Genomic DNA, 18,919 nt, shown 5'->3' with positions numbered 1-18,919 from the left:
GATGAGAATGTGAACAAATTAAAACAAGTCTCTTTGAAGTTACATCAAAGCAGTGAAGAGAGGCACTGCTGCAGAGTTAAGTTTTTTTTCGCCCTGAGAGCAAAAATGGAGAGCCCGATAGAGACCAGTCTCAGGACCTGCTTTTTAGAACTGCCAGGACCCGGCCCACTTAAAGACCTGCTTTTGACCACTGTTGTCCATTAAATACAGCAATTATCAGGGTTCAATGGGCCACTCAGGACTTTGTGCTCCGGCCCCGCTGCACCTGCAGCACCAATTGCAGCTACGCACCTATTACCACAGCACCTCGTACGTATTTAATTTATTTATGCGTTTTATAGAGGGCGGGCATGTCCCTCAGGTTTTAGCGAGCTTTGTGTCTGTGCACTGTAACCCCCCACACCCAAGTATCACTTCATGTTTTTCTTGTATCTGTGTCCAATAAAAGCCGAAATCAGAGCAAGTGTACAGCCCGAGCCCTAGAAGTTCGTTTGTCGCTGGGGGTGGGGGGGCGGGGGGCAGATCCCGTCCGGCCCCGCCCCCTGCCGCCTCCCACCCCCTCCAGTCATATAAGTACAGTCTGCCCGGGCGCCTGACACACCCAGCGCCGGCTCCCTCCCTTCCCTGCAGTGCCGACATTCCCTGAACTGGGGGAGGGCTTAGGAGCCAGTGCAAGAGCCCGGGGAGGACACACTGCAGACACAGACAGTGTGCAACTAGAGAGAGAGGGCAGCCCTGCACCTGCGGCGAGAGGGCAGCGACGCACCTGGAGCGAGAGAGGGGTCGCGCGACCACGCACCTGTGTCTGTTCACTGACAATCCGCGGTGCACCTGGAGAGCGGGCAGCCCCGCACCTGAGAGAGAGAGGGGTCGCGCGACCACGCACCTGTGCCAGTTCACTGACACTCAGTGGTGCACCTGGAGAGCGCGCGGCGCCGCACCTGGAGAGAGAGAGGGGTCGCGCGACCACACACCTGTGCCAGGTCACTGTGGCACCGACACTCCTCGGTGCACCTGGAAAGCGGACAGCCCCACCCCTCCTGGAGAGAGGGCCATCGGCAACTGGTTGGCATCGGGTCCGTCCTGCAAGGCTGGCTGGTGCCACCGGCCGCTGGCTGCGTTTACTCACAGGAGCAACAACAGCTGCCGAGGTTAGATATCAGCAAAGAGCGCCCGCTACTGCCCGTGCCAACCCGCAGGCCGAGCAGCCGGCGAGAACTAACTCCATTGTTTGCGTGTGATATCGACCTGGTGCCAGCTGGTGCCCGCGCCAAGAGCGGTGCCCGAGGAGAACTCAGGTTAACAATATTAAACAGGAAGCCCATTGAAGTCGACCTCAAAGTCTTAAAAATACACCAATCAAAGAGGAGACGGGTCCCGGTTAGCATCAAGCTATCATAGTCGATTCACTATATCAACTGAACACAAGATCACCAAAGAAACATTTTGCTGCCGAAATCAAAGTAAAGAAGACAATAAAAAAGAAGAAAGTTGGAGCAGTTATCAAAAGTGTCTGAGGAAAAAAAAATATATACTAAGACAATATCAACAATTGTGGAAGAGAAATCAAAGGTGAACATAGCAGAGGCCTCCGCAATCACGAATTGCATCAAAGACGATAGGGCGTACAAAATGTATTGAAGACCATATCTATGACTAGACCTTTGAAGAAACTTCTCGAAGACGGTATCAAAGTCCCAACCTAGGGATGATGATATTGAAGACCTAATGCATCGAAAATAACCTCAAAGTGCGTGAAAGAGGAGAAAACTCCACGGACTGCCCTGGGGATGAGGAATTTTTTTCTAGAAATGATGCCCAGGACGGGTAGAATTGTCCTAAAAAACTTGTAGACGTGTTAGACATTTCATCATCCTAGAAGTGCTCGCCTTTTGGAAGGTGCTGCCCAGTTGAGCTCCTTTGGATGGACAGGTGGCAGAAGATATGGTTGGGTGCCACCTTCACTGGAAGAGAGGTGCTGAGACCCACTTGGATGCTCCATGCCACATGGTAGAGTCAAAAGAGTTGCCAGTAGCGGATTTGAATTAGTTGGCTTTGGAGGAGACATAAAAAGTATCAATAGTGGAGACACCAGAGCTGCCAATTGTGAAATCACTGGAGTTGCCAAGAGCAGAGTCCATGGTGTTGCCAACAATGCAGTCGATGGTGGTTCCAACAGAGCAGTAAAAGGACGTGCCACTAGCAGAACTGCGGTGAAGTCACGTGCCCACTTGGAACAAAGGGCCTTTGCTTCGTCCAGGGGCTCTAGGCTGGACCCATTGTAGCCGGGCTGTACTTTTAACTCTCTTAAATGCCCCAAAAACACTGGGCCTGGAGTCAGCATGATTTGGAGGTACCTGCTGCTCTCGCTGTGGTACCTGCGCCTCTCTGATGCACAGGTAAGTCGCCCAGTTTACCCGCCATTATTCACTGTGTTCCATAGGCAGGGCCACTGGAATTTTGGTGCAGGAGAGGGTCAAATTATGTTACAGGGTTGCGTACATCATGTGGCAAGAAAAGGCAAATTATGTGGCATAATGCTGCACACTTTGGAATAGTATTACTTCATTTTTTGTCATTTTGAAACTTGGAAACACTGTTTCGGCATTGGTTGCACTCCATTACTGCCAATTTAACACCCAAATTTAGCAATAGGCTTTGTAAAAGCCCTTCCACCACGCAGCAACACGTGTTGACGCATTTTAGTAGCTTTGAACCGTTTGAGCTAGAAACACTTTTTTTTGTTAAAATGTGCAAATTATGCAGCAGATAATGGATGATGTGGCAAATGCTTCAAATGTATATTTATGCGAAAATCGCCACACATTTGCAAAATTCAGTGGCCCTATCCACAGGCAACATGACTGCGGCCTCTAAGGAGCAAGAAGAAGTATTTGTTTTGCTTCCATTAAATACCTATATTGCTTCAAAGCCTGTACATACATGTGGGCTAAGCACTATGTGAAAGCTCTAAAAATAGAACTTGGCTGTCTGCAGAGTTTACAGTAACAGGGCTATGGGTGGACGGGAGCTCCCTGCAGAGCTTTGAGTAACACAAGTCATACAGAGTCGAGATGGGGTTCAAGTCAGAGTTTATAGCGACACTAGTCATAAACGCATAGAGGTGAGAAGGAACTCCCTCAAGCACGCACTCAGGGGTAAGAGAATCTCTGAGTGCATCTTACCGTGTCATACAGTGCCGGGGTGGGCGGGAGCTCCCGACAGAGCTTACAGTGATACAAGTCATATGCAGAAAGATGAAGCTCAGGTCAGAGTTTATAGTGGCACGCCATGAAGGCAGGGAGCGAAAGAGGGTCCCTGTGGTACAGGGTCTGGGGAAAGTGGGTCCCTTTCACCCGTGACACAGTCCTACAGTGTCACGGGTGTACAGGAGCTCCCAGCAGAGCGCACAGTAACACAAGTCATACAGAGGTGAGATGGAGTTCATAGTGACACAAGTCATGAAGGCATGGGGGGGGGGCGAGAGGGAGCTCTCTCAGGCAAGGGCCCAGGGGTAAGAGGATCTCTGGGTAGATCTTAAAGTTCCAGGCGAGAGAGCTCACAGTAACACAAGTCATACAGAGACAGGTGGAGCTCAAGCCAGAGTTTATAGTGACACGTCATAAGGGCACAGCGGCGAGAAGAAGCTCCCTCAGGCCCAGGGGTAAAAGGATTTCTGAGTGGAGGTTACGGTGTCATACAGCCGTGCTCTCGACGGGAGGCCACTGCGGCTTGCACCACACTTCGCCTTTGCCAGCTGCCAATGACAGTGCCAACACAACTACTAACCATCACGCTCATACAAGTGTAACAATTCATACTTTGCTAGGCCCCCAAAGCTAGAAGAATGGCTTGGGAGGCAGCTATTAATCATTGTAAATGTAAATTGAACTAATAAACACCTGTTGTTGTGTTCATACCTGAATTAGCCAGACAGTCCCTCTATGTGGCAGACTGCTGGCAATTACGTGCCGGTGCCGAGCACCGGAAACAACCGGCTTAAATTAAGCACTGCATACAGCGCCAAGAAAAAGAGGGAGCTCCATGCAGAGATTTCACTGAGAGGTACAGGCCGAAGGGTGAGAGGACTCTAGTCAAACAGGGAAAGTGGTGAAAGAGAGCACAAAGCTGTACAAGTAATACAGGACCAGGGTTGGAATGAGGGCCATGCAGAAATGAAAGCAGCCTATGTTGCACAAGCCAAGGTGTGAGAGAAAGTATTAACCCATTGAGCTGCCGCGCTATAATTCCACTTTTTGGACCACTGCCTCCTCAAGGGTTTCAAATGAAGGAGCAGTAACCCCTTGTGCTGTGCTAGCAGGATTAACATATATGAAGCAGATTATACAGAGATTTACAAAGAAGGCACATTATCTCGCTGAGCAATCTAACCTTTTGACTGGGAGTAATTCCTCTTACATCTCCCTGAGGAATGTCTCAAGTGCCTGAAAGTGGAGAGACAGGCACGCAGAGGCCAAAAGGGGCACTTGACTTCAGACTGCACTTATAGCCTTTAGTGGCACACAGGTAGGAGAATTGTCCACCACTGAAATGTGGCAGATAGAGACTGGCCAAAGTCAGCAAAGATGCGTGAGAATCAATGGTCACTTCATAGCGGGAGGCCTGTCCGTGGCAGGGCCTCAGCTATCCTGCGGACCGAGGTCCATGGGGAAGTTCCTGGTGGAATGTCCTGTCCATTTTAGGAAGTCTATGCTCTTCTGATGGTAGCCAGGTTCTTGGGGCCCTTCTAGGGAATGCCCTCCCTGTTGGCTGGGGTATCTGCTGTCCAGGTTATCAAAATCCATAGCCACTTCCTGGTGGAATGCATCTGCATCACAAGGGGGCTCTTCGGTCACGGGGGTCTCAGAATTCATGGTGGAATGCCCTCTCTCTGTAAAAGTGGCTTTTCTTCTGTTTAATTTAATTTATTTATTGAGTTTTGTATAGCGCTGGCTAGACCCAGAGGTATCAGAGCGCTTTACATGAGGGAGAAACATTGTTTCAGAATATGGTTACAAAGTTACATCAGTTGCTGGAGCTTAGTTACAGGAATTACGTGAGTACAAAAGCATAGCATAAACAGGAGTTAAAATAGACAAGGGGAGAGAAGAATAGGGGAGAGAGGGAATAAATAGGGGAGGTAGAGGAGAATAATTGAGGGAAGTGGAGTGGGGGGTATAGGAGGCACAGCGGGGAGACAAGGAAAAACAGTGTCCGACGTCCAGCTGGGTAGGCGACGGCCAAGGGTGAACCAGAGCCAAACTCCTATATAGCAGCGTTGGACAGTTCCACCGGTCATCGGCCAAAGGTTGCTCGGGCACCGCAGTACAGTCAGAAAGGTTATAGTTTCCGCCTTGGGGGGCATAATCCAGAAAGTTTCAACGAGCGCGCCGGTCATGGTGTACAGTGCTGTTCTCCCAGCCGTAATGGGGTAATAACCCAGGCCTCCGCTGTGTGAGATTCCCTTGCCGCTGTGGACTCTCTCAGAGGGGTCTCTGAGACTCCAGGGCATAAATGCTGGATCCCTCCCCAACAAGGGGAGAAGGAGTGCTTTGGAAAGGGGCCCACTCATGAGAGGAAGGGGCAAATTCTGCTGGAATGGTCTTCCTCTGTAATTCGGGGCTTGTGCAGAACTCAAGATACTAGCTTCCCCAGAGTCATAGGAATAACATTTTACAGCTCTCAGAGAGGTGAGTGCTTTGTTCATTTACAGACCTAGTCTGAAAGGATGATCACAGCAATATCAATATATGTAACAAAGTGCCCCCTACTGCGTGCCATAAGGATACAGAATACCCTCTATAGGATGCCATAAGTATTTGGAGTACCCCTCTATCACATTATTATGACTCTGGGCAGGAAACTGGTATCAGAAGTGGACAAATGTTCAAACCAGCCCAGACTGCAGGAGGCTCCAACTAGAATGGGACCATGGTTGGGTCTTGGCAGCCAACCCGGCTCTGAAAGCAGCCCCCTTGCCCATTGCCTTCTGGGGAAAAAACCATAGTGGTTGAATGACAAGTCCAACCCTGGGTAAGGCGTGTCACTGACATGCTCAGCAAGCCCAAAGAATAACATTTGTTGGAAGACTGAGTTACTCAAAACCCAGCCACACTGATTCATGACTTGCTATACCTTTAACAAAGAATGGCAAGGGGTACTTTATCCTGCATAATACATGATCATGTCATCGCTCGTCAGTTTCATTACAATGCTTGGTCTCTTGCTCCGTGTCAGGCAAGGCACATTTTAATTGCAGGCATGCAGAAAACATAAAAAGCAATACCTGGCCTGGAAATTTGTTGAAAACGTATTTATTTCACACCGTGGACTATCAGTCATTGGTATGCCTGTGTTAGGATTCAGAGGGTGTGCTTGTCAGTAGACGGTTCCTTCTGCTCATCACTGAATTCCAGCAGTACAAGAAATAAATACTCCTATAAATGTCTCAATATCAACTGACAACTGTGAATTTTCAGGAAATATATATATTTTTAATACCCATCATTAACTTCACGTGCTAGCTACAAATACAGCAATGCAGCAGTGTATTAATTCCATCATCTTCTTCAATGGACTAGGGTTGAGGCCGACACACATACATGCACACAAACACACCTCTGTGACAGGTGTGTCAAATCACTAAGCCCTCTCATTGGGATTGGAGCCTAAAGTCAAGGATCTCAGCAGCAGGTGCATTAACCCCCGAGCTATCTTACATGTGATCAGGAGATTGCACCCAGATGTGTGCAGTCGGTGCAAAAACCCACTGTACTATCTTACTGCGATGGGAATCTGTAGCCAGGAATGTACCTGATAACTCAGCAGAATGTGCCCGAAAAGACTGAGATATCGAAATACAACATGAACCTTTAACCTACAGGTTACACAAGATATCCTGCAGCAGGTGTTCGTATTCACGTATCACAGGTTAGCGTATGGCTAGGGGCTTTTGTATCTCCCGACAGCTCCAAGGAGCGTGTGCCATCACCAGCTGATGCCACATGATGCCCGAGGGATGTGGAAAAATGTTATTTCAGAACAAACAACTTCCCTTCCCTCTGTGGGTCTTGCACCTGCGGTGTGGTGTGTTCAGGTCTCCTTATCAATATGCTGCCGGTACAAAAGAACAGAGCTTTCAAGTTTCTCATGTTAGCATTTCACCCAGCCCAGGATTCCTCTTTGCATTCTGGGACTTGTAGTCCTGGTTTTATTTATTGGGATAAACATGTGTACAAAGTCCAGAATGTAAAGGCAAAGGTCTGAGCTGGATGAGTTACTCACGCATGGAACTGGGAAATGTGAGAGCCCTGTTAGTGCTACACCCCCCACAAATTGTTAGGAGAAAATTAACTTCACTCGTGACTCTTCCTTATTATTGCACGTGATTCCTACTTTAACTCCCACTTATAACATCATCAGCCCGTGACGAAATAACCGTCCCCATCTGTTCTCCTTCATATAAAATTCCAAGTGATTTCACAGTCATGTGACCTAAGATGACTGGCAAGCATCTGACCAGGCAAACAGAGTCCCTGATAGGCCCCTTGGAAGTGTCTTTCAAGTAGGCCCATCCCCTTCACCCCTTGCATCCTCTTTGATCCTACTAAAGCTCTCCAGATTTAGGGGGATTACACAGGTGCAGCTCGGAAACCTTGTAAGATCTCTCAGGAGCCGTTCCTGTCACGCTACATTCGCTTTACTCAGAACATGTCCACACTGCCTTCTCTACAGAGGGGCAGATGGGGTCTATGTCTCTGCCCTTTTGTCTCGGCCCACCTTGTGTTCCACCACCACAACTGTTGAACATGCCAGGGGGTTGAGAGAGAAAAACAGACACTGCCAAACAGATGAATTTGGCCAACTACCTTTCACTGCAAAGCAATTTTAGTTGCTTAAAATGTTTACATTGTATTTTGTATATATATATATATATATGTGTGTGTGTGTGTGTGTGTGTGTGTGTGTGTACATTCACACACAAAAAGTCAGATGAAATCTTTTAAGCAAACATGTACACATATATACATACACACATATATGTGCATATGTGTGTCTGTATGTGTGTATATATGTACGTGTATGGTATTTCTATAGCACAACATAGCCAAGAGGCAGCAGAGCTATGTACAGGCTCAACCCTTTGTAGGTGGATTCAACATTTTTGTTTATGGCTCAATGTATGCCCCTCATGAAATTCCCTTCTAGAAACGCCATTGCTTGTCCAATAACAATTAGATTTAATAAAAGTCTGTCTAATTCAGAAGTGGTGTTAGATGCCGCTAGGAAGTACCGACGGATAGAGCGGTGCTTCACCAGTCCTGAGCCGTAGCCAGGCGGGGTGAGGTGTATACTTCTTACTAATCAGCCCACTGCTGAGTGTATGAGAAGATCTGGAACAGACACAACCTGGAGGTTCAGGTGACTTTTCTGTGTCGTTCCTACACTACATTTCACTTATTTGTCACATTGGGTTTCTTTGTTTGCAGTAGCTGTATATTTAAGGTCCTGAAGAAAGCAAGGCCATTGGCCAGTTTTTGCTGAAACATGTCGACCACGTTACACCACTAGACAGGTCATAAATTTACCCTGTCTTGGCTATTTTTTAATATTGGTGCTAGGAGCTATACCCTATTAAATTATTTTTTTGCTCCTTAAAACCAATTTTATTCACCCCCTTATATTTGTCCTGGTTTTCCTTGCACTGCACACCACACCTTTTTTCAACCCTGTCAGTTACTTTACCAACACATATGGTCTCAACCATAACACCAACACTTACTGACTAACAGGAAGGTTAATCCCTTTCTGCTAGAGCACCAAGATCTAGTATAGTGTTGGTCCTCGGAGCCCCAAATGATGAAGGGCGGTTCCGAGTGGTGACTGATGGGAGCCAGAGACCAGACACTGATCTTGATCTGGCATGTTTTACATCACTCGTCTCTCAGTCATATGGCTAGTGGGAGCGTTACACCTTCTCTGTCTTTGATAATTAGCCTGTCTCACTCTTGACCCTCTGATACTCTTTTGTGATTAATGTTAGGTGGGCATGTATTCAGAGCTGGTCATTAAATTGCCCATGGGTCCCCTTTACTGTATGTGGTTTGCACATATATACATACACACATATATGTGCATATGTGTGTCTGTATGTGTGTATATATGTACGTGTATGGTATTTCTATAGCACAACATAGCCAAGAGGCAGCAGAGCTATGTACAGGCTCAACCCTTTGTAGGTGGATTCAACATTTTTGTTTATGGCTCAATGTATGCCCCTCATGAAATTCCCTTCTAGAAACGCCATTGCTTGTCCAATAACAATTAGATTTAATAAAAGTCTGTCTAATTCAGAAGTGGTGTTAGGATCCTTTCCATGTAGGTACAAGATCAAGTGTGTGACAAACCAACATATAATTGGTATTAAATGCAAAAAAGCGGGTCAGAAATCCCCGTCCATGTCGACTTGCTCAAGCCGTTTAAGGGAGCAATTCAGACACTACTTCAGATTTAGACAGATACTATAGTGTCCTGATCAGGTCCTTTGACAGACACCTCCTTTGGCTGAAACGTCAGCATCACGGCAACTGAACTGCATATTATTATCACATACACTTAGCTAAAGAGAAGCGGAATTGGCAATTTTAAGCTATTGAGGTCTAGAGTTTTACCAACTGAATCTGTACCATCTATAAATATTTGTTTGCACGTGTCATAGAGCACGCTCCGTCTACCCTATTTAACACCTTGGCTGCTATGACTTTTCCCCTCCTGTGCTGTTACTCCAGATTTCCCATTGTTCATGACGAGCTCAGCTCGTCATAAGCACAGCTCCAGTGTGACTCTCGTCATGAGCAGCGAAGGGGTTAAAGGGTTGTTCACTCACAGTAGGACACTGGATGTAAATTTCAATCATTTGAGGTTATGGAGCAAAATTGGGTTCCCCTTGCATTTTTGTGACTTTAATGCAGTGCTATGAATTCTTTTGATAATAAGCTTAAAGCCTAAGGATCTAATTTTTGGAGGCACTTTCCCACATATGGGTATCACAGAACCATTCGCTCCAGTTATTACCCACTTTCCTGTTGGATTTAAGGATCAGTCACTGTGTTCACTACTTGACGTTTTCGTACACATTTAGGGGATGTTCTGAGTTCTACAGAATGCTCAGAGAACTTTGAAGTGTTTGCAATCCTTCTATATTCCCTCTGGCCCTATTTCACCCTTCTCGCTATATATAAATACACACAAATGCACCTAAACAATATTTGCCTGCCCACGGCCGCTCCCTCACTCTATATATACTAGCATGCATCTGTGTGCCAAGGATTCCCTATACATAGACAGATCCTCTGTCTGTCTCCTGGGAGATTAGACATATTCATATCTCGCTCCCTGAGTCACCCGGCTGGTGGTTAGTCAGTTGCCGGAGGTCACAAAGAGTGTCAGAACCTGGGTTAGACCCAAGTTAAAGCATCCTGCTCCAGACACAACATGAGACAGGGAAGCCTGTAGAATTCGCCACGGTCTATAAGACAGTGCCGTATGTTTCAAGAAAGAGAGCTGGTAAAATCTGTGTACAGTTAGGGATATTTCTGATGCCCAGCCCGTAGAAAGGTGTGAAGTTGGTAATACTTCCCTGCTTTCTGAAGCTTTAGCCTGTACAGTGAGTGTAACCTGTGTGATATCGTTTATGTGTGAAGTCTAAGTCTGTAATATCTGTGTAACCTGAGGCGTAGCTCAGCTGTCTGACACATGAACCATAGAGAGTTCTGTATCCTGAGGGACAGCCATGTTCCCAGAAACCTGAGCCTGTAAGGTCTGTGTAATCTGTAGCATGAGGGTTGGTCTGCTGTATAAAGCCTGCCAATGAGACAGTGAGAGCTGTGTTCCTGGAAGAATAAATTTGGTCTCCGAGAACCCTCTTATAAACCCTACTATCCACCAACCACCATCGTTGACTGTTTCCCTCTTCCCTCAGTTCATATTTTGAACCCGTTTGTCTTCTAACATAAGACATGTGTAAGTTCCTGTGTGCTACGTTCTGATCCCAGAAGCAACATCTGCCAAACCCCCCAAACCTAGTGTATCAGGCAAGCTAACTTCTTGTGATTTCCTCCAAGCACACCACACACTCACTCCAATATGCGAACGTCCCTATTACAATAAATTGACATGCCAGCCTAACACAATGCTTTTATTTCCCCCGTTCATAACCATATGCCACCCACTATCAGAAAAATACACTGCCCAGCATGTCATCAGCGTTCGATGATTCTGCGGTTCACCACCAGTTGACACATTTACAGCCCGGCCTTATACAATTGTCTCCACATGTTAAAGCATGCATCCTCACATGTTAAAGCACCCATCACATCCATTGAAAGAAAGCACAAGCATAGCTGTGGCCTCGCTGCCATCCACAATGAAATGAAATGAAATGAAAAAAATATTTAACAAAGCGCACTGCGGCCAAGCGGCTTCCTGGCGCTGGGGACCTGGTCAGGGCTCACAGAGGGAATCTGGGGAACCTAAGAAGGAAAGGCCTGGGTGAAAAGGAAGGTTTTAAGGGCTTTTCGGAAATGGGTGTAGATGGGGAAGTCCCCATGACCTCAAAATCTCTAGGAACACTAATTCCGCACCATCGCACAGCCCCTTACTGACAACTCCCCAGTTCTTGCCTCTCAGACAGGCTGAATACAGCCTGATCTACAGACACCCCAGGAAACCGCAACCAATTGAAAGAGGTATTAACAGTCCTCATCACCAGATGACCCTTCAATCACACCAACACCATCACCCCTGGGAGCTTCAACTTACCAGGAGAAACTTCTACACCAAAAAACTGAAAACTGTACTTTTCAACCTACTGGACATCATCAACTAAGTCATGTTGCGAGCAACGTTCCGGATGTATTCTTTACCTCCAAGCCCTCCCTCAAATGCCACCTCCCTGCACAACTCATTTGATTTGCGATGCATTTCACATGACCACCCGTTTGGGCCACCCACAACTAGCCAAGTAGAAGTAACCCCACATCAGGGTTTTCCCCACCAACGCAAGCCTTGCTCACTCTATTTACCACCACGCAGCGCACAGCCAATGTAAACACACTCCTGAGCTCTATCAACAATGACTCTCCTGGAGCACGCGCTGGTTCTGCAAACAAGAAATGGTGCAAACCCCTATCCCAGGGCAGTATCATGTCAAATCGTAGACGTGCCATATCGTAGTTGGGAAACAGCTGAACACCCTGCTACCTGAATTATACATTGGGGGCTTCACCTCTCACCCCTGAGGGGAGTAAGATCCCTCAGTTTCTGGACTGATTTTCGTTTATCTCATACATTTAGCACACACTAAAGTCAGTGTGGTACCTCTCCCTTGAATAAGAAAGATAAAACCTATTTTACAACCAGCTGACTTATGTTGGTGGGTCAAGCACTAGAGATCTGATGCATTGAATTTGACAAAGCCACACTAATGCGTCTCCATAAACCCTCTCAGCCACATCTCAAAACTTTGACGGATTTTGTCACCCGACTCCTACCAAGCACAACACCGTTTAATCTCATCACCCCTGCACTAAGACATCTTCGATGGTTGCCTCTTGAAGTCATAATTAAATAGTTAGCTTTTAAAATAAAAAAAATAAAAATCTTTCATTTTAATTTTCAAGACATGGTCTTACAGAAAGATATCCTAAAATACATGCATTCAAATACTTAGACACAACTCATTACATTAACATCAATTTAAGTTAAAATAAGCCCCTTTCAACTGAACCAATAAAAGCCTGTACTTCCCAATAACAGAGAGTATAGTGTTTTTGAAGTGCATTATGTAAAGTGCATCACAGATCGATCAAAAAATATCAAATTCGATATGTTAGGCTGGGATGATTTGCATTATCTAGTAATTTCATTAAGAACTGCAGGGCCTAATAAATCGGCTATATTTAAGAATATATATGGAGGTCAAGATGAAAGGAAATTATTTTTAAATTTTCAAATCTTGATTATTTCTTATATTTGTACATGTTGTATTTTAAATAATAAGGACCTTGAAAAAAGCAAAACTTGTTGGCACTGAAATTGTACATATGATTATGTCGTACTTTCATCCCTGACCAGGCTGAAGTCTTTTCTTTATGTCCACAGGCTGTGGGGTCAGCTGATTATGCACTCGCACTTTAAATTGATGGGTGATTTGCCAGACCATGTCATGTGATCAAGGGATCAAGGTCCCGAAACGCGTCATGGCGGCGTGTTTGTCTGCACAAGGATGAGAAAATAAAACGACTTTTTGCAAATATCCTATTGGGTCCGGTTTCGTTGTTGTCCTGAGCGGTGTTTTAGGATTCAGCGGAGTTCTCTGCATATATATATATATATATATATATATATATATATATATATATATATATATATATATAAACAGCTACCGACTCATTGGAATTTGGACCGTTTTAAAAAGAACAGAACTAGACAATTAGCCTTCAGCGATCTAAATGGACCATGTATCAGCCACTAAAAGAGGTGAATCATACATAAATTGTGCAACAATACATTTCAACATACAACATTTTTCCTACGTATAAGAGTGCTGTTGTGTCATCTTAATATGCAAATAAGTGGCTAGTCCTTTCAAAGTACTCCATCTTTAACTCTTCTCCGGAAGTGCCAAAATCTCGGAAGTAAAGAAATACTAACCGTTGAAACTAAGACTTTCAAATCACATTTGACTTCGACCTGGTGGGTCTGAATGGTGGTTTCTTCCCTTTAAACCTCATTACCCAAAGACCACAGGTTTCAAAAAGAGCTTTTTTCATGAATTTACTAAAAAATGTACCTTATTCAGCTGTTGTCTGTTTCTGTAACCATGTCCTTATTGCCTTACAGCCTGATTCATCAAGCCGAAATCGGCTCGCAAAGGGCCAGATTCTGAGAATCTGGCCCTTTGCGAGCTCTATTTTTGCATTTGGGATTCATCATCCCAAATGCAAAAATCAGTAATAGGGATGTCGCAATTTTGCGAGGAATTACATTTAAGGAATCTCTATTTGAGATTCCTTAAATGCAATTCATCATCCATTAAAAAATTGCGAATTCGCAATTCCAGCCCGCTATTTACCGCGAGGTCAAACCTCGTGGTAAATAGCGAAAACTCAGAAAAATGCTTTTAAAAGCATTTTTCTAAGTTGCATGTTGCACACACACATGTCCTTTGGACATGTGTGTGCGCAACACCTGTTTCAATTTGCATTTAAGGGGTGCTACAGGGTGTCCTTTGGACACCCCTGGCACCCTTTAAATCGCTATCTTATTTGCGATTAGCTAATTGCTAATCGCAAATAAGGAATACTCCCCATTCATTCCTATGGGCCTTTTGGCCCATAGGAATGAATGAGGAGTTATTCCTTATTTGCGATTAGCAATTTGCTAATCGCAAATAAGGATTGTGTAGGAATCGCAAATCTTTTTGCGATTCCTACAAGAATCCCGTTTTGCGAGTCTGTAATAGCGATTCCTTATGAATCGCTATTATAGACTCGCAAAACGGGTCTATGATGAATCAGGCTGTTAGTTCCTTGTCTACCTCTCTTCCTCACCTGTCCCATCATCCTATCTTTCAGAGGCGTTTCGCACTTCTTCCACAATATCCTACTGTTGCCAAACCACCACTTAGCTTTCTCCCTTCCCTCTATAAAGTTACGAGCTTTGTCTGAATTTTGCAAACATGAGGTTCAGTCTTTGAGCTTATATATTTTTCTAAAGTTTTCATATGTTCTCTTATGCTACTCCAGTGGTGTAAGACAAAATGGTGGGGCACCCCTTCAGAATGTTAAGATAGGCCCCCAAGGTTCTCATATCTCACATATATCCATTGGCCTTCAGCTGAATGAGGACCCCTTGGAATGTTGGACATCCTTCTGACAAGCTGGGCCCCCCTTGCACCACAGACGCTGCAGGGGCCCTTGTTATGCCACTGAGCTACTCATATTGTGGCTATATTCAGGGCACACATCCTAAAAAAGAAGCAGAGGGACTAACCAAGTTAGGCAGTATGCAAGTGACATCATGACGCATGATATTACGGCACATGACATCACATGTGGCATCACAGGAAGTGACATCACAGGTTGTGGAATCACAACCCATGACCTCACAGGAAATAACATCTCAAGAAGGGACATCAGATCTTAACCCCTCAGACATATGTTAAGCAGTTCTATCACAAGTATATTTGAGCGCATTACGAGATTTAACAAGTGAGATTTTGCGCCAGGGTTGTGCCAAAAGTGAAGCAACCGCGACACAAATCCTAGGCCTCAACTTATACATTTATATTCTTTAAAACTCTGCCACAAAGAAATTGACTGCAAGGAGAAATTTAACGGTAAATCTGTTCCGCTTAATTAGCTGCAAAATCTGCATTGTAAAATGTCTTATGGGGTTAAGGTACCTGCTGCAGAAATCTTTGCGTATCCGGCAAATCGCAGGGAATAATATTAACGGCAAGCTAACTCTGGAGGTTAACACATTTGCAGGAGAGATCTGTGCTTTGTCTACCCCCAGTTTTGAGTCAAAGTAGCATAAAGGGCTAAAGTGTTTCCTGCAAAGTACATTGTGTAACGTGCAGATGCCAGATTTGTGTTTTGTGTATCTAGGTAAATGGGTTGCTGCTTTTAACACAAAGATCCTTTTGTTACTTGCAGTTCATAAATTGTAATCCTTCTAATATAGCAAGGCTAGCTATGAAAGGCATGTGACTGTTACACCTTGTAACCGGCACTATTTTACGGAGCACACCCTGTACATTACACACATGATTTATTGTCAGTGTATAATGTTTACTTGTAATGTAAAGTGCTGAACTGGGATGTGTAGTGCTATAAAGAAATAAAACAAATTAGTATTTAAATTGTTATTTGTGTAAATACTGGGCAGATCTATACATTTGACATTCTCACAGTGCATGGATTTCTCTTAAATGCAGGGACTAAACAAAGTCAAAAGCATACCTCTCTTAAGTATCTGTGAATTGATAAGCTGCGTGCCTTTGTTTCCCCTTCATTGCCTTTAGGTGTGAGGCTCCAGTTAGCTCCCAGCCAGGACACTGGAACAAAGGGAGGCCTGATGGCCTCTTAACTTTGGCCTTTGTTTTGGGCCCAGATGGAATTTAAAATAGGAGAGCCCCCTCCCTGCCTGCACGTTGCTGCATGGAAGGAAAGCAGAGGTCATACAGGCCATGCTGAAAGTGTCCCTGTGTCTGAAACCTACACCAGAACGAATCAATTCAGCATATTTTAGTGGGGCCAACTTCTTCCATCTCTATGAAACGTGGGAGTACGCTGGACGCCGCCCACTCACGTGTACCCCTCGACTTGTGCCCTGGCTATGACGTAAAGGGTGTATGTAAAAATACATCCCTTCAAACTCAAAGCGCACCATATCAATGCCGCTAAGGGGCTTCTTGCTCCTCACCGATCACCCTGGCTCTACACTGCTAAGCACCCCCCCCCCCCCCCACCACCACGACTATACACGACGGTAGACCATCCCCTCTCCCCATCAATGTATAGAGCTCTGTTGACCCCCAGATAGTTTTGTGCCAATAAACACATACCTACATTTGTGTATTCTTTGTACCCAGAGGGATAGCGTTGCTGTCTGGCCCTGAAAGAGATTTTCACCGGGTTCAGAGGAGAGTTGTCTGTATGTCAGCCTGTAAAATCTGTATTACCTGAATAGCGGCCCTGCTGGCTGAGTCTGTAGTCTCTGTGTAACCGGAGGGATAGCTCTGCTGCCTGGGGCTTATGCCCTGGGGACCTTCCTCCCCTGCAGAGTAATTGTGCTGCCTGACACCTTAAAGTGTAAGATTGGCACAACTTGAGGGATAGCTCTGCTGTCTGAGAATTGAGCATAGATGCTCTTTGCAATTTGGTACAGGTGTATCTCTGCTGTTTGAGCCTGACAGGTCTGTGATTTATTAGGAGTAGCTCTGCAGTCTCGGTCCCTAGGATATGTGCCCCCTGAGGGATAGCTCTGCTGTCTGTACCTGCGAGTGTACATGTGACTGTGTAGCTCTAGGCGATGCGAGGTACCACAGGAATGCAGTACTTAGTTCTTTGTGGGGCCTGTGCTAACACCCCCCCATCTCTTTCTGTGGCCCTCCTGTTACCTCCTCGCTGCAGGAGAGAGGGCCAGTCCTGCCGAGTACAATGCCTGGCACCGTGCCCCTTGGATTGGTGCCCCTCGAAACCCTACCCTTCACATAGCTGCCTTGGACTGGCACCAAACTGGCTCCTATGTCAGATTTGCCTCCGACAGGCATGTCAGCATGTGCAGAGTGAGTCGTAAGTCAGCCACAACTTGGCTTGTGACTGAGCATGTGGGTGAAAGCGCCACCGCCTTGGTGGCCCTTCATGCGGCAAGCTCTGCTACATTGAATTTCTCTTCACCATATATAAGCAGTGTCTCTATTCCACAGACAAAAATCGAGCCTACGTGAATGACTGCCCAGGGCTGCAGGGTTTTCAGAATCAAGGTATTAGCTTGTAACGCCCCTCCCCCAAAAAGATAAAACACCCTACATTTATCTCAGCTGTGCTTCTATTCCTTAGATGGATGACAAGCCTGACATGTAGCTGGCGTTTACCTGGTCCGGCTGGCCTGCAGAGCCACCGGCAGCCCGGGGTATTTCCCAAATTCCCTACCGCCTACTCTGACTTAGCACCAAGAGGCCTTAGAGTGAACGTGCACTCTATAAAGTCCCGATAACATAACTCCTGCCATGCACCACGGGTGCAGTTGATGCTTTTGTAAAAATTGTAAGTTGATACTTGTATAGCGCACTACTCACCCGCAAGGGCCTCAAGGCGCTTGTACGAATACCGCTGTGGAACCCATCCTGGCTTTCCCTGTGAGGCGTCCACTCCTGGGCACCCCCAAGGTGGAGGCTAGGCATCCTTAGCGTTGTGGGGGCTGTTGTGGAGATTAAGCAAGCTATTGCCCAGAGTTGCAGAGTGGGACTCCATGATTGGAATAGGCACCGAGGCGAGAATTATCAGGTCCGTGGAATTTTGAGCCCAAGACCCGCCGAGGCGGGGAATTGAACCCTGGTCCCCGGCTAGACATCTGCATCAGGGTCTGCCGCTCTAATCATTGAGCCACACTTTTTGTGGAGGGGTGTCTTTTTCCCGCCCACCACCATAGAACGACGCGTGACTCTGTGGTAAATGATATTCGTTACAACTGGGCCAGGATCTGCCTGTCAGTGACGGGGTAGGTCTGTGGTGACCTTGGAGGTCACTGCTAGCCAGTAGCGATGGGTGACCCTGGGCCTAGGGCGTTGTGGCTCCCTCTCATGCGCAGATCCACCTGGTCAAATCGCACCTTTCTTAATTCCCCGGAAGACATTGCCCTCGCCGGGAATACAACCGGGTGAACGCAATCTGAAGAAGGCAACTTCCCGCCAATTTGACTCCATCCCGAACATGTACATGTTGATGTGGCCACTTCATATTACTGCTGAGGTAGACCTGTTCAGCACATATTACACACTTTTTTAGAAATTATACAAATAATAACTATTATATGTGTTGTTATGAGAATTCCACCACTTTGGGGTTGTCCACAAAAATACTATCAATTGCTTAATCGCACAAACTATTGGCGGGTCGAAGTCCCTTGTCTTGGCAGCAGTGGTTCTTACCAACTAAGGAAGGCAGAGGCAAGAAAGTATTGGGGTACCGTTCTCCGGCTCTCTGGTGCTGGTAGCTCCATTCCTGGTAGGTGGGGGTGGGGTGTGGCTCCAAGCATCTGGACCAGGTTACTTCTTGCTTCTTTCCTGGTTTTCAAGGAAGGGAGTGCAGAGCTGCTGGTCACCAGATCAGGCTGGTCCAGTAGTGGTTTT

The 18,919-nt window shown here is 46.0% G+C and overlaps 1 protein-coding gene across 1 annotated transcript in view; it reads left to right on the top strand.

Annotated features, from left to right (window-relative positions):
- The first annotated feature begins 594 nt into the window (after positions 1–594).
- Positions 595–18,919, top strand: part of PDGFB (platelet derived growth factor subunit B) — a 32,391-nt gene continuing 14,066 nt past the window's right edge. Inside the window, exon 1 of the mRNA XM_086963414.1 lies at positions 595–2,399. Coding sequence (XP_086819540.1) covers positions 2,343–2,399 — 57 coding nt within the window. The 5' untranslated portion in view covers positions 595–2,342. The remainder of the gene's footprint in view (positions 2,400–18,919) is intronic.

The sequence above is a fragment of the Lissotriton vulgaris genome, chromosome 1_1 (genome assembly GCF_964263255.1).
Source record: "Lissotriton vulgaris chromosome 1_1, aLisVul1.2, whole genome shotgun sequence".
Classification (NCBI taxonomy): domain Eukaryota; kingdom Metazoa; phylum Chordata; class Amphibia; order Caudata; family Salamandridae; genus Lissotriton; species Lissotriton vulgaris.
This window is presented reverse-complemented; position numbering and strand designations above follow the sequence as displayed.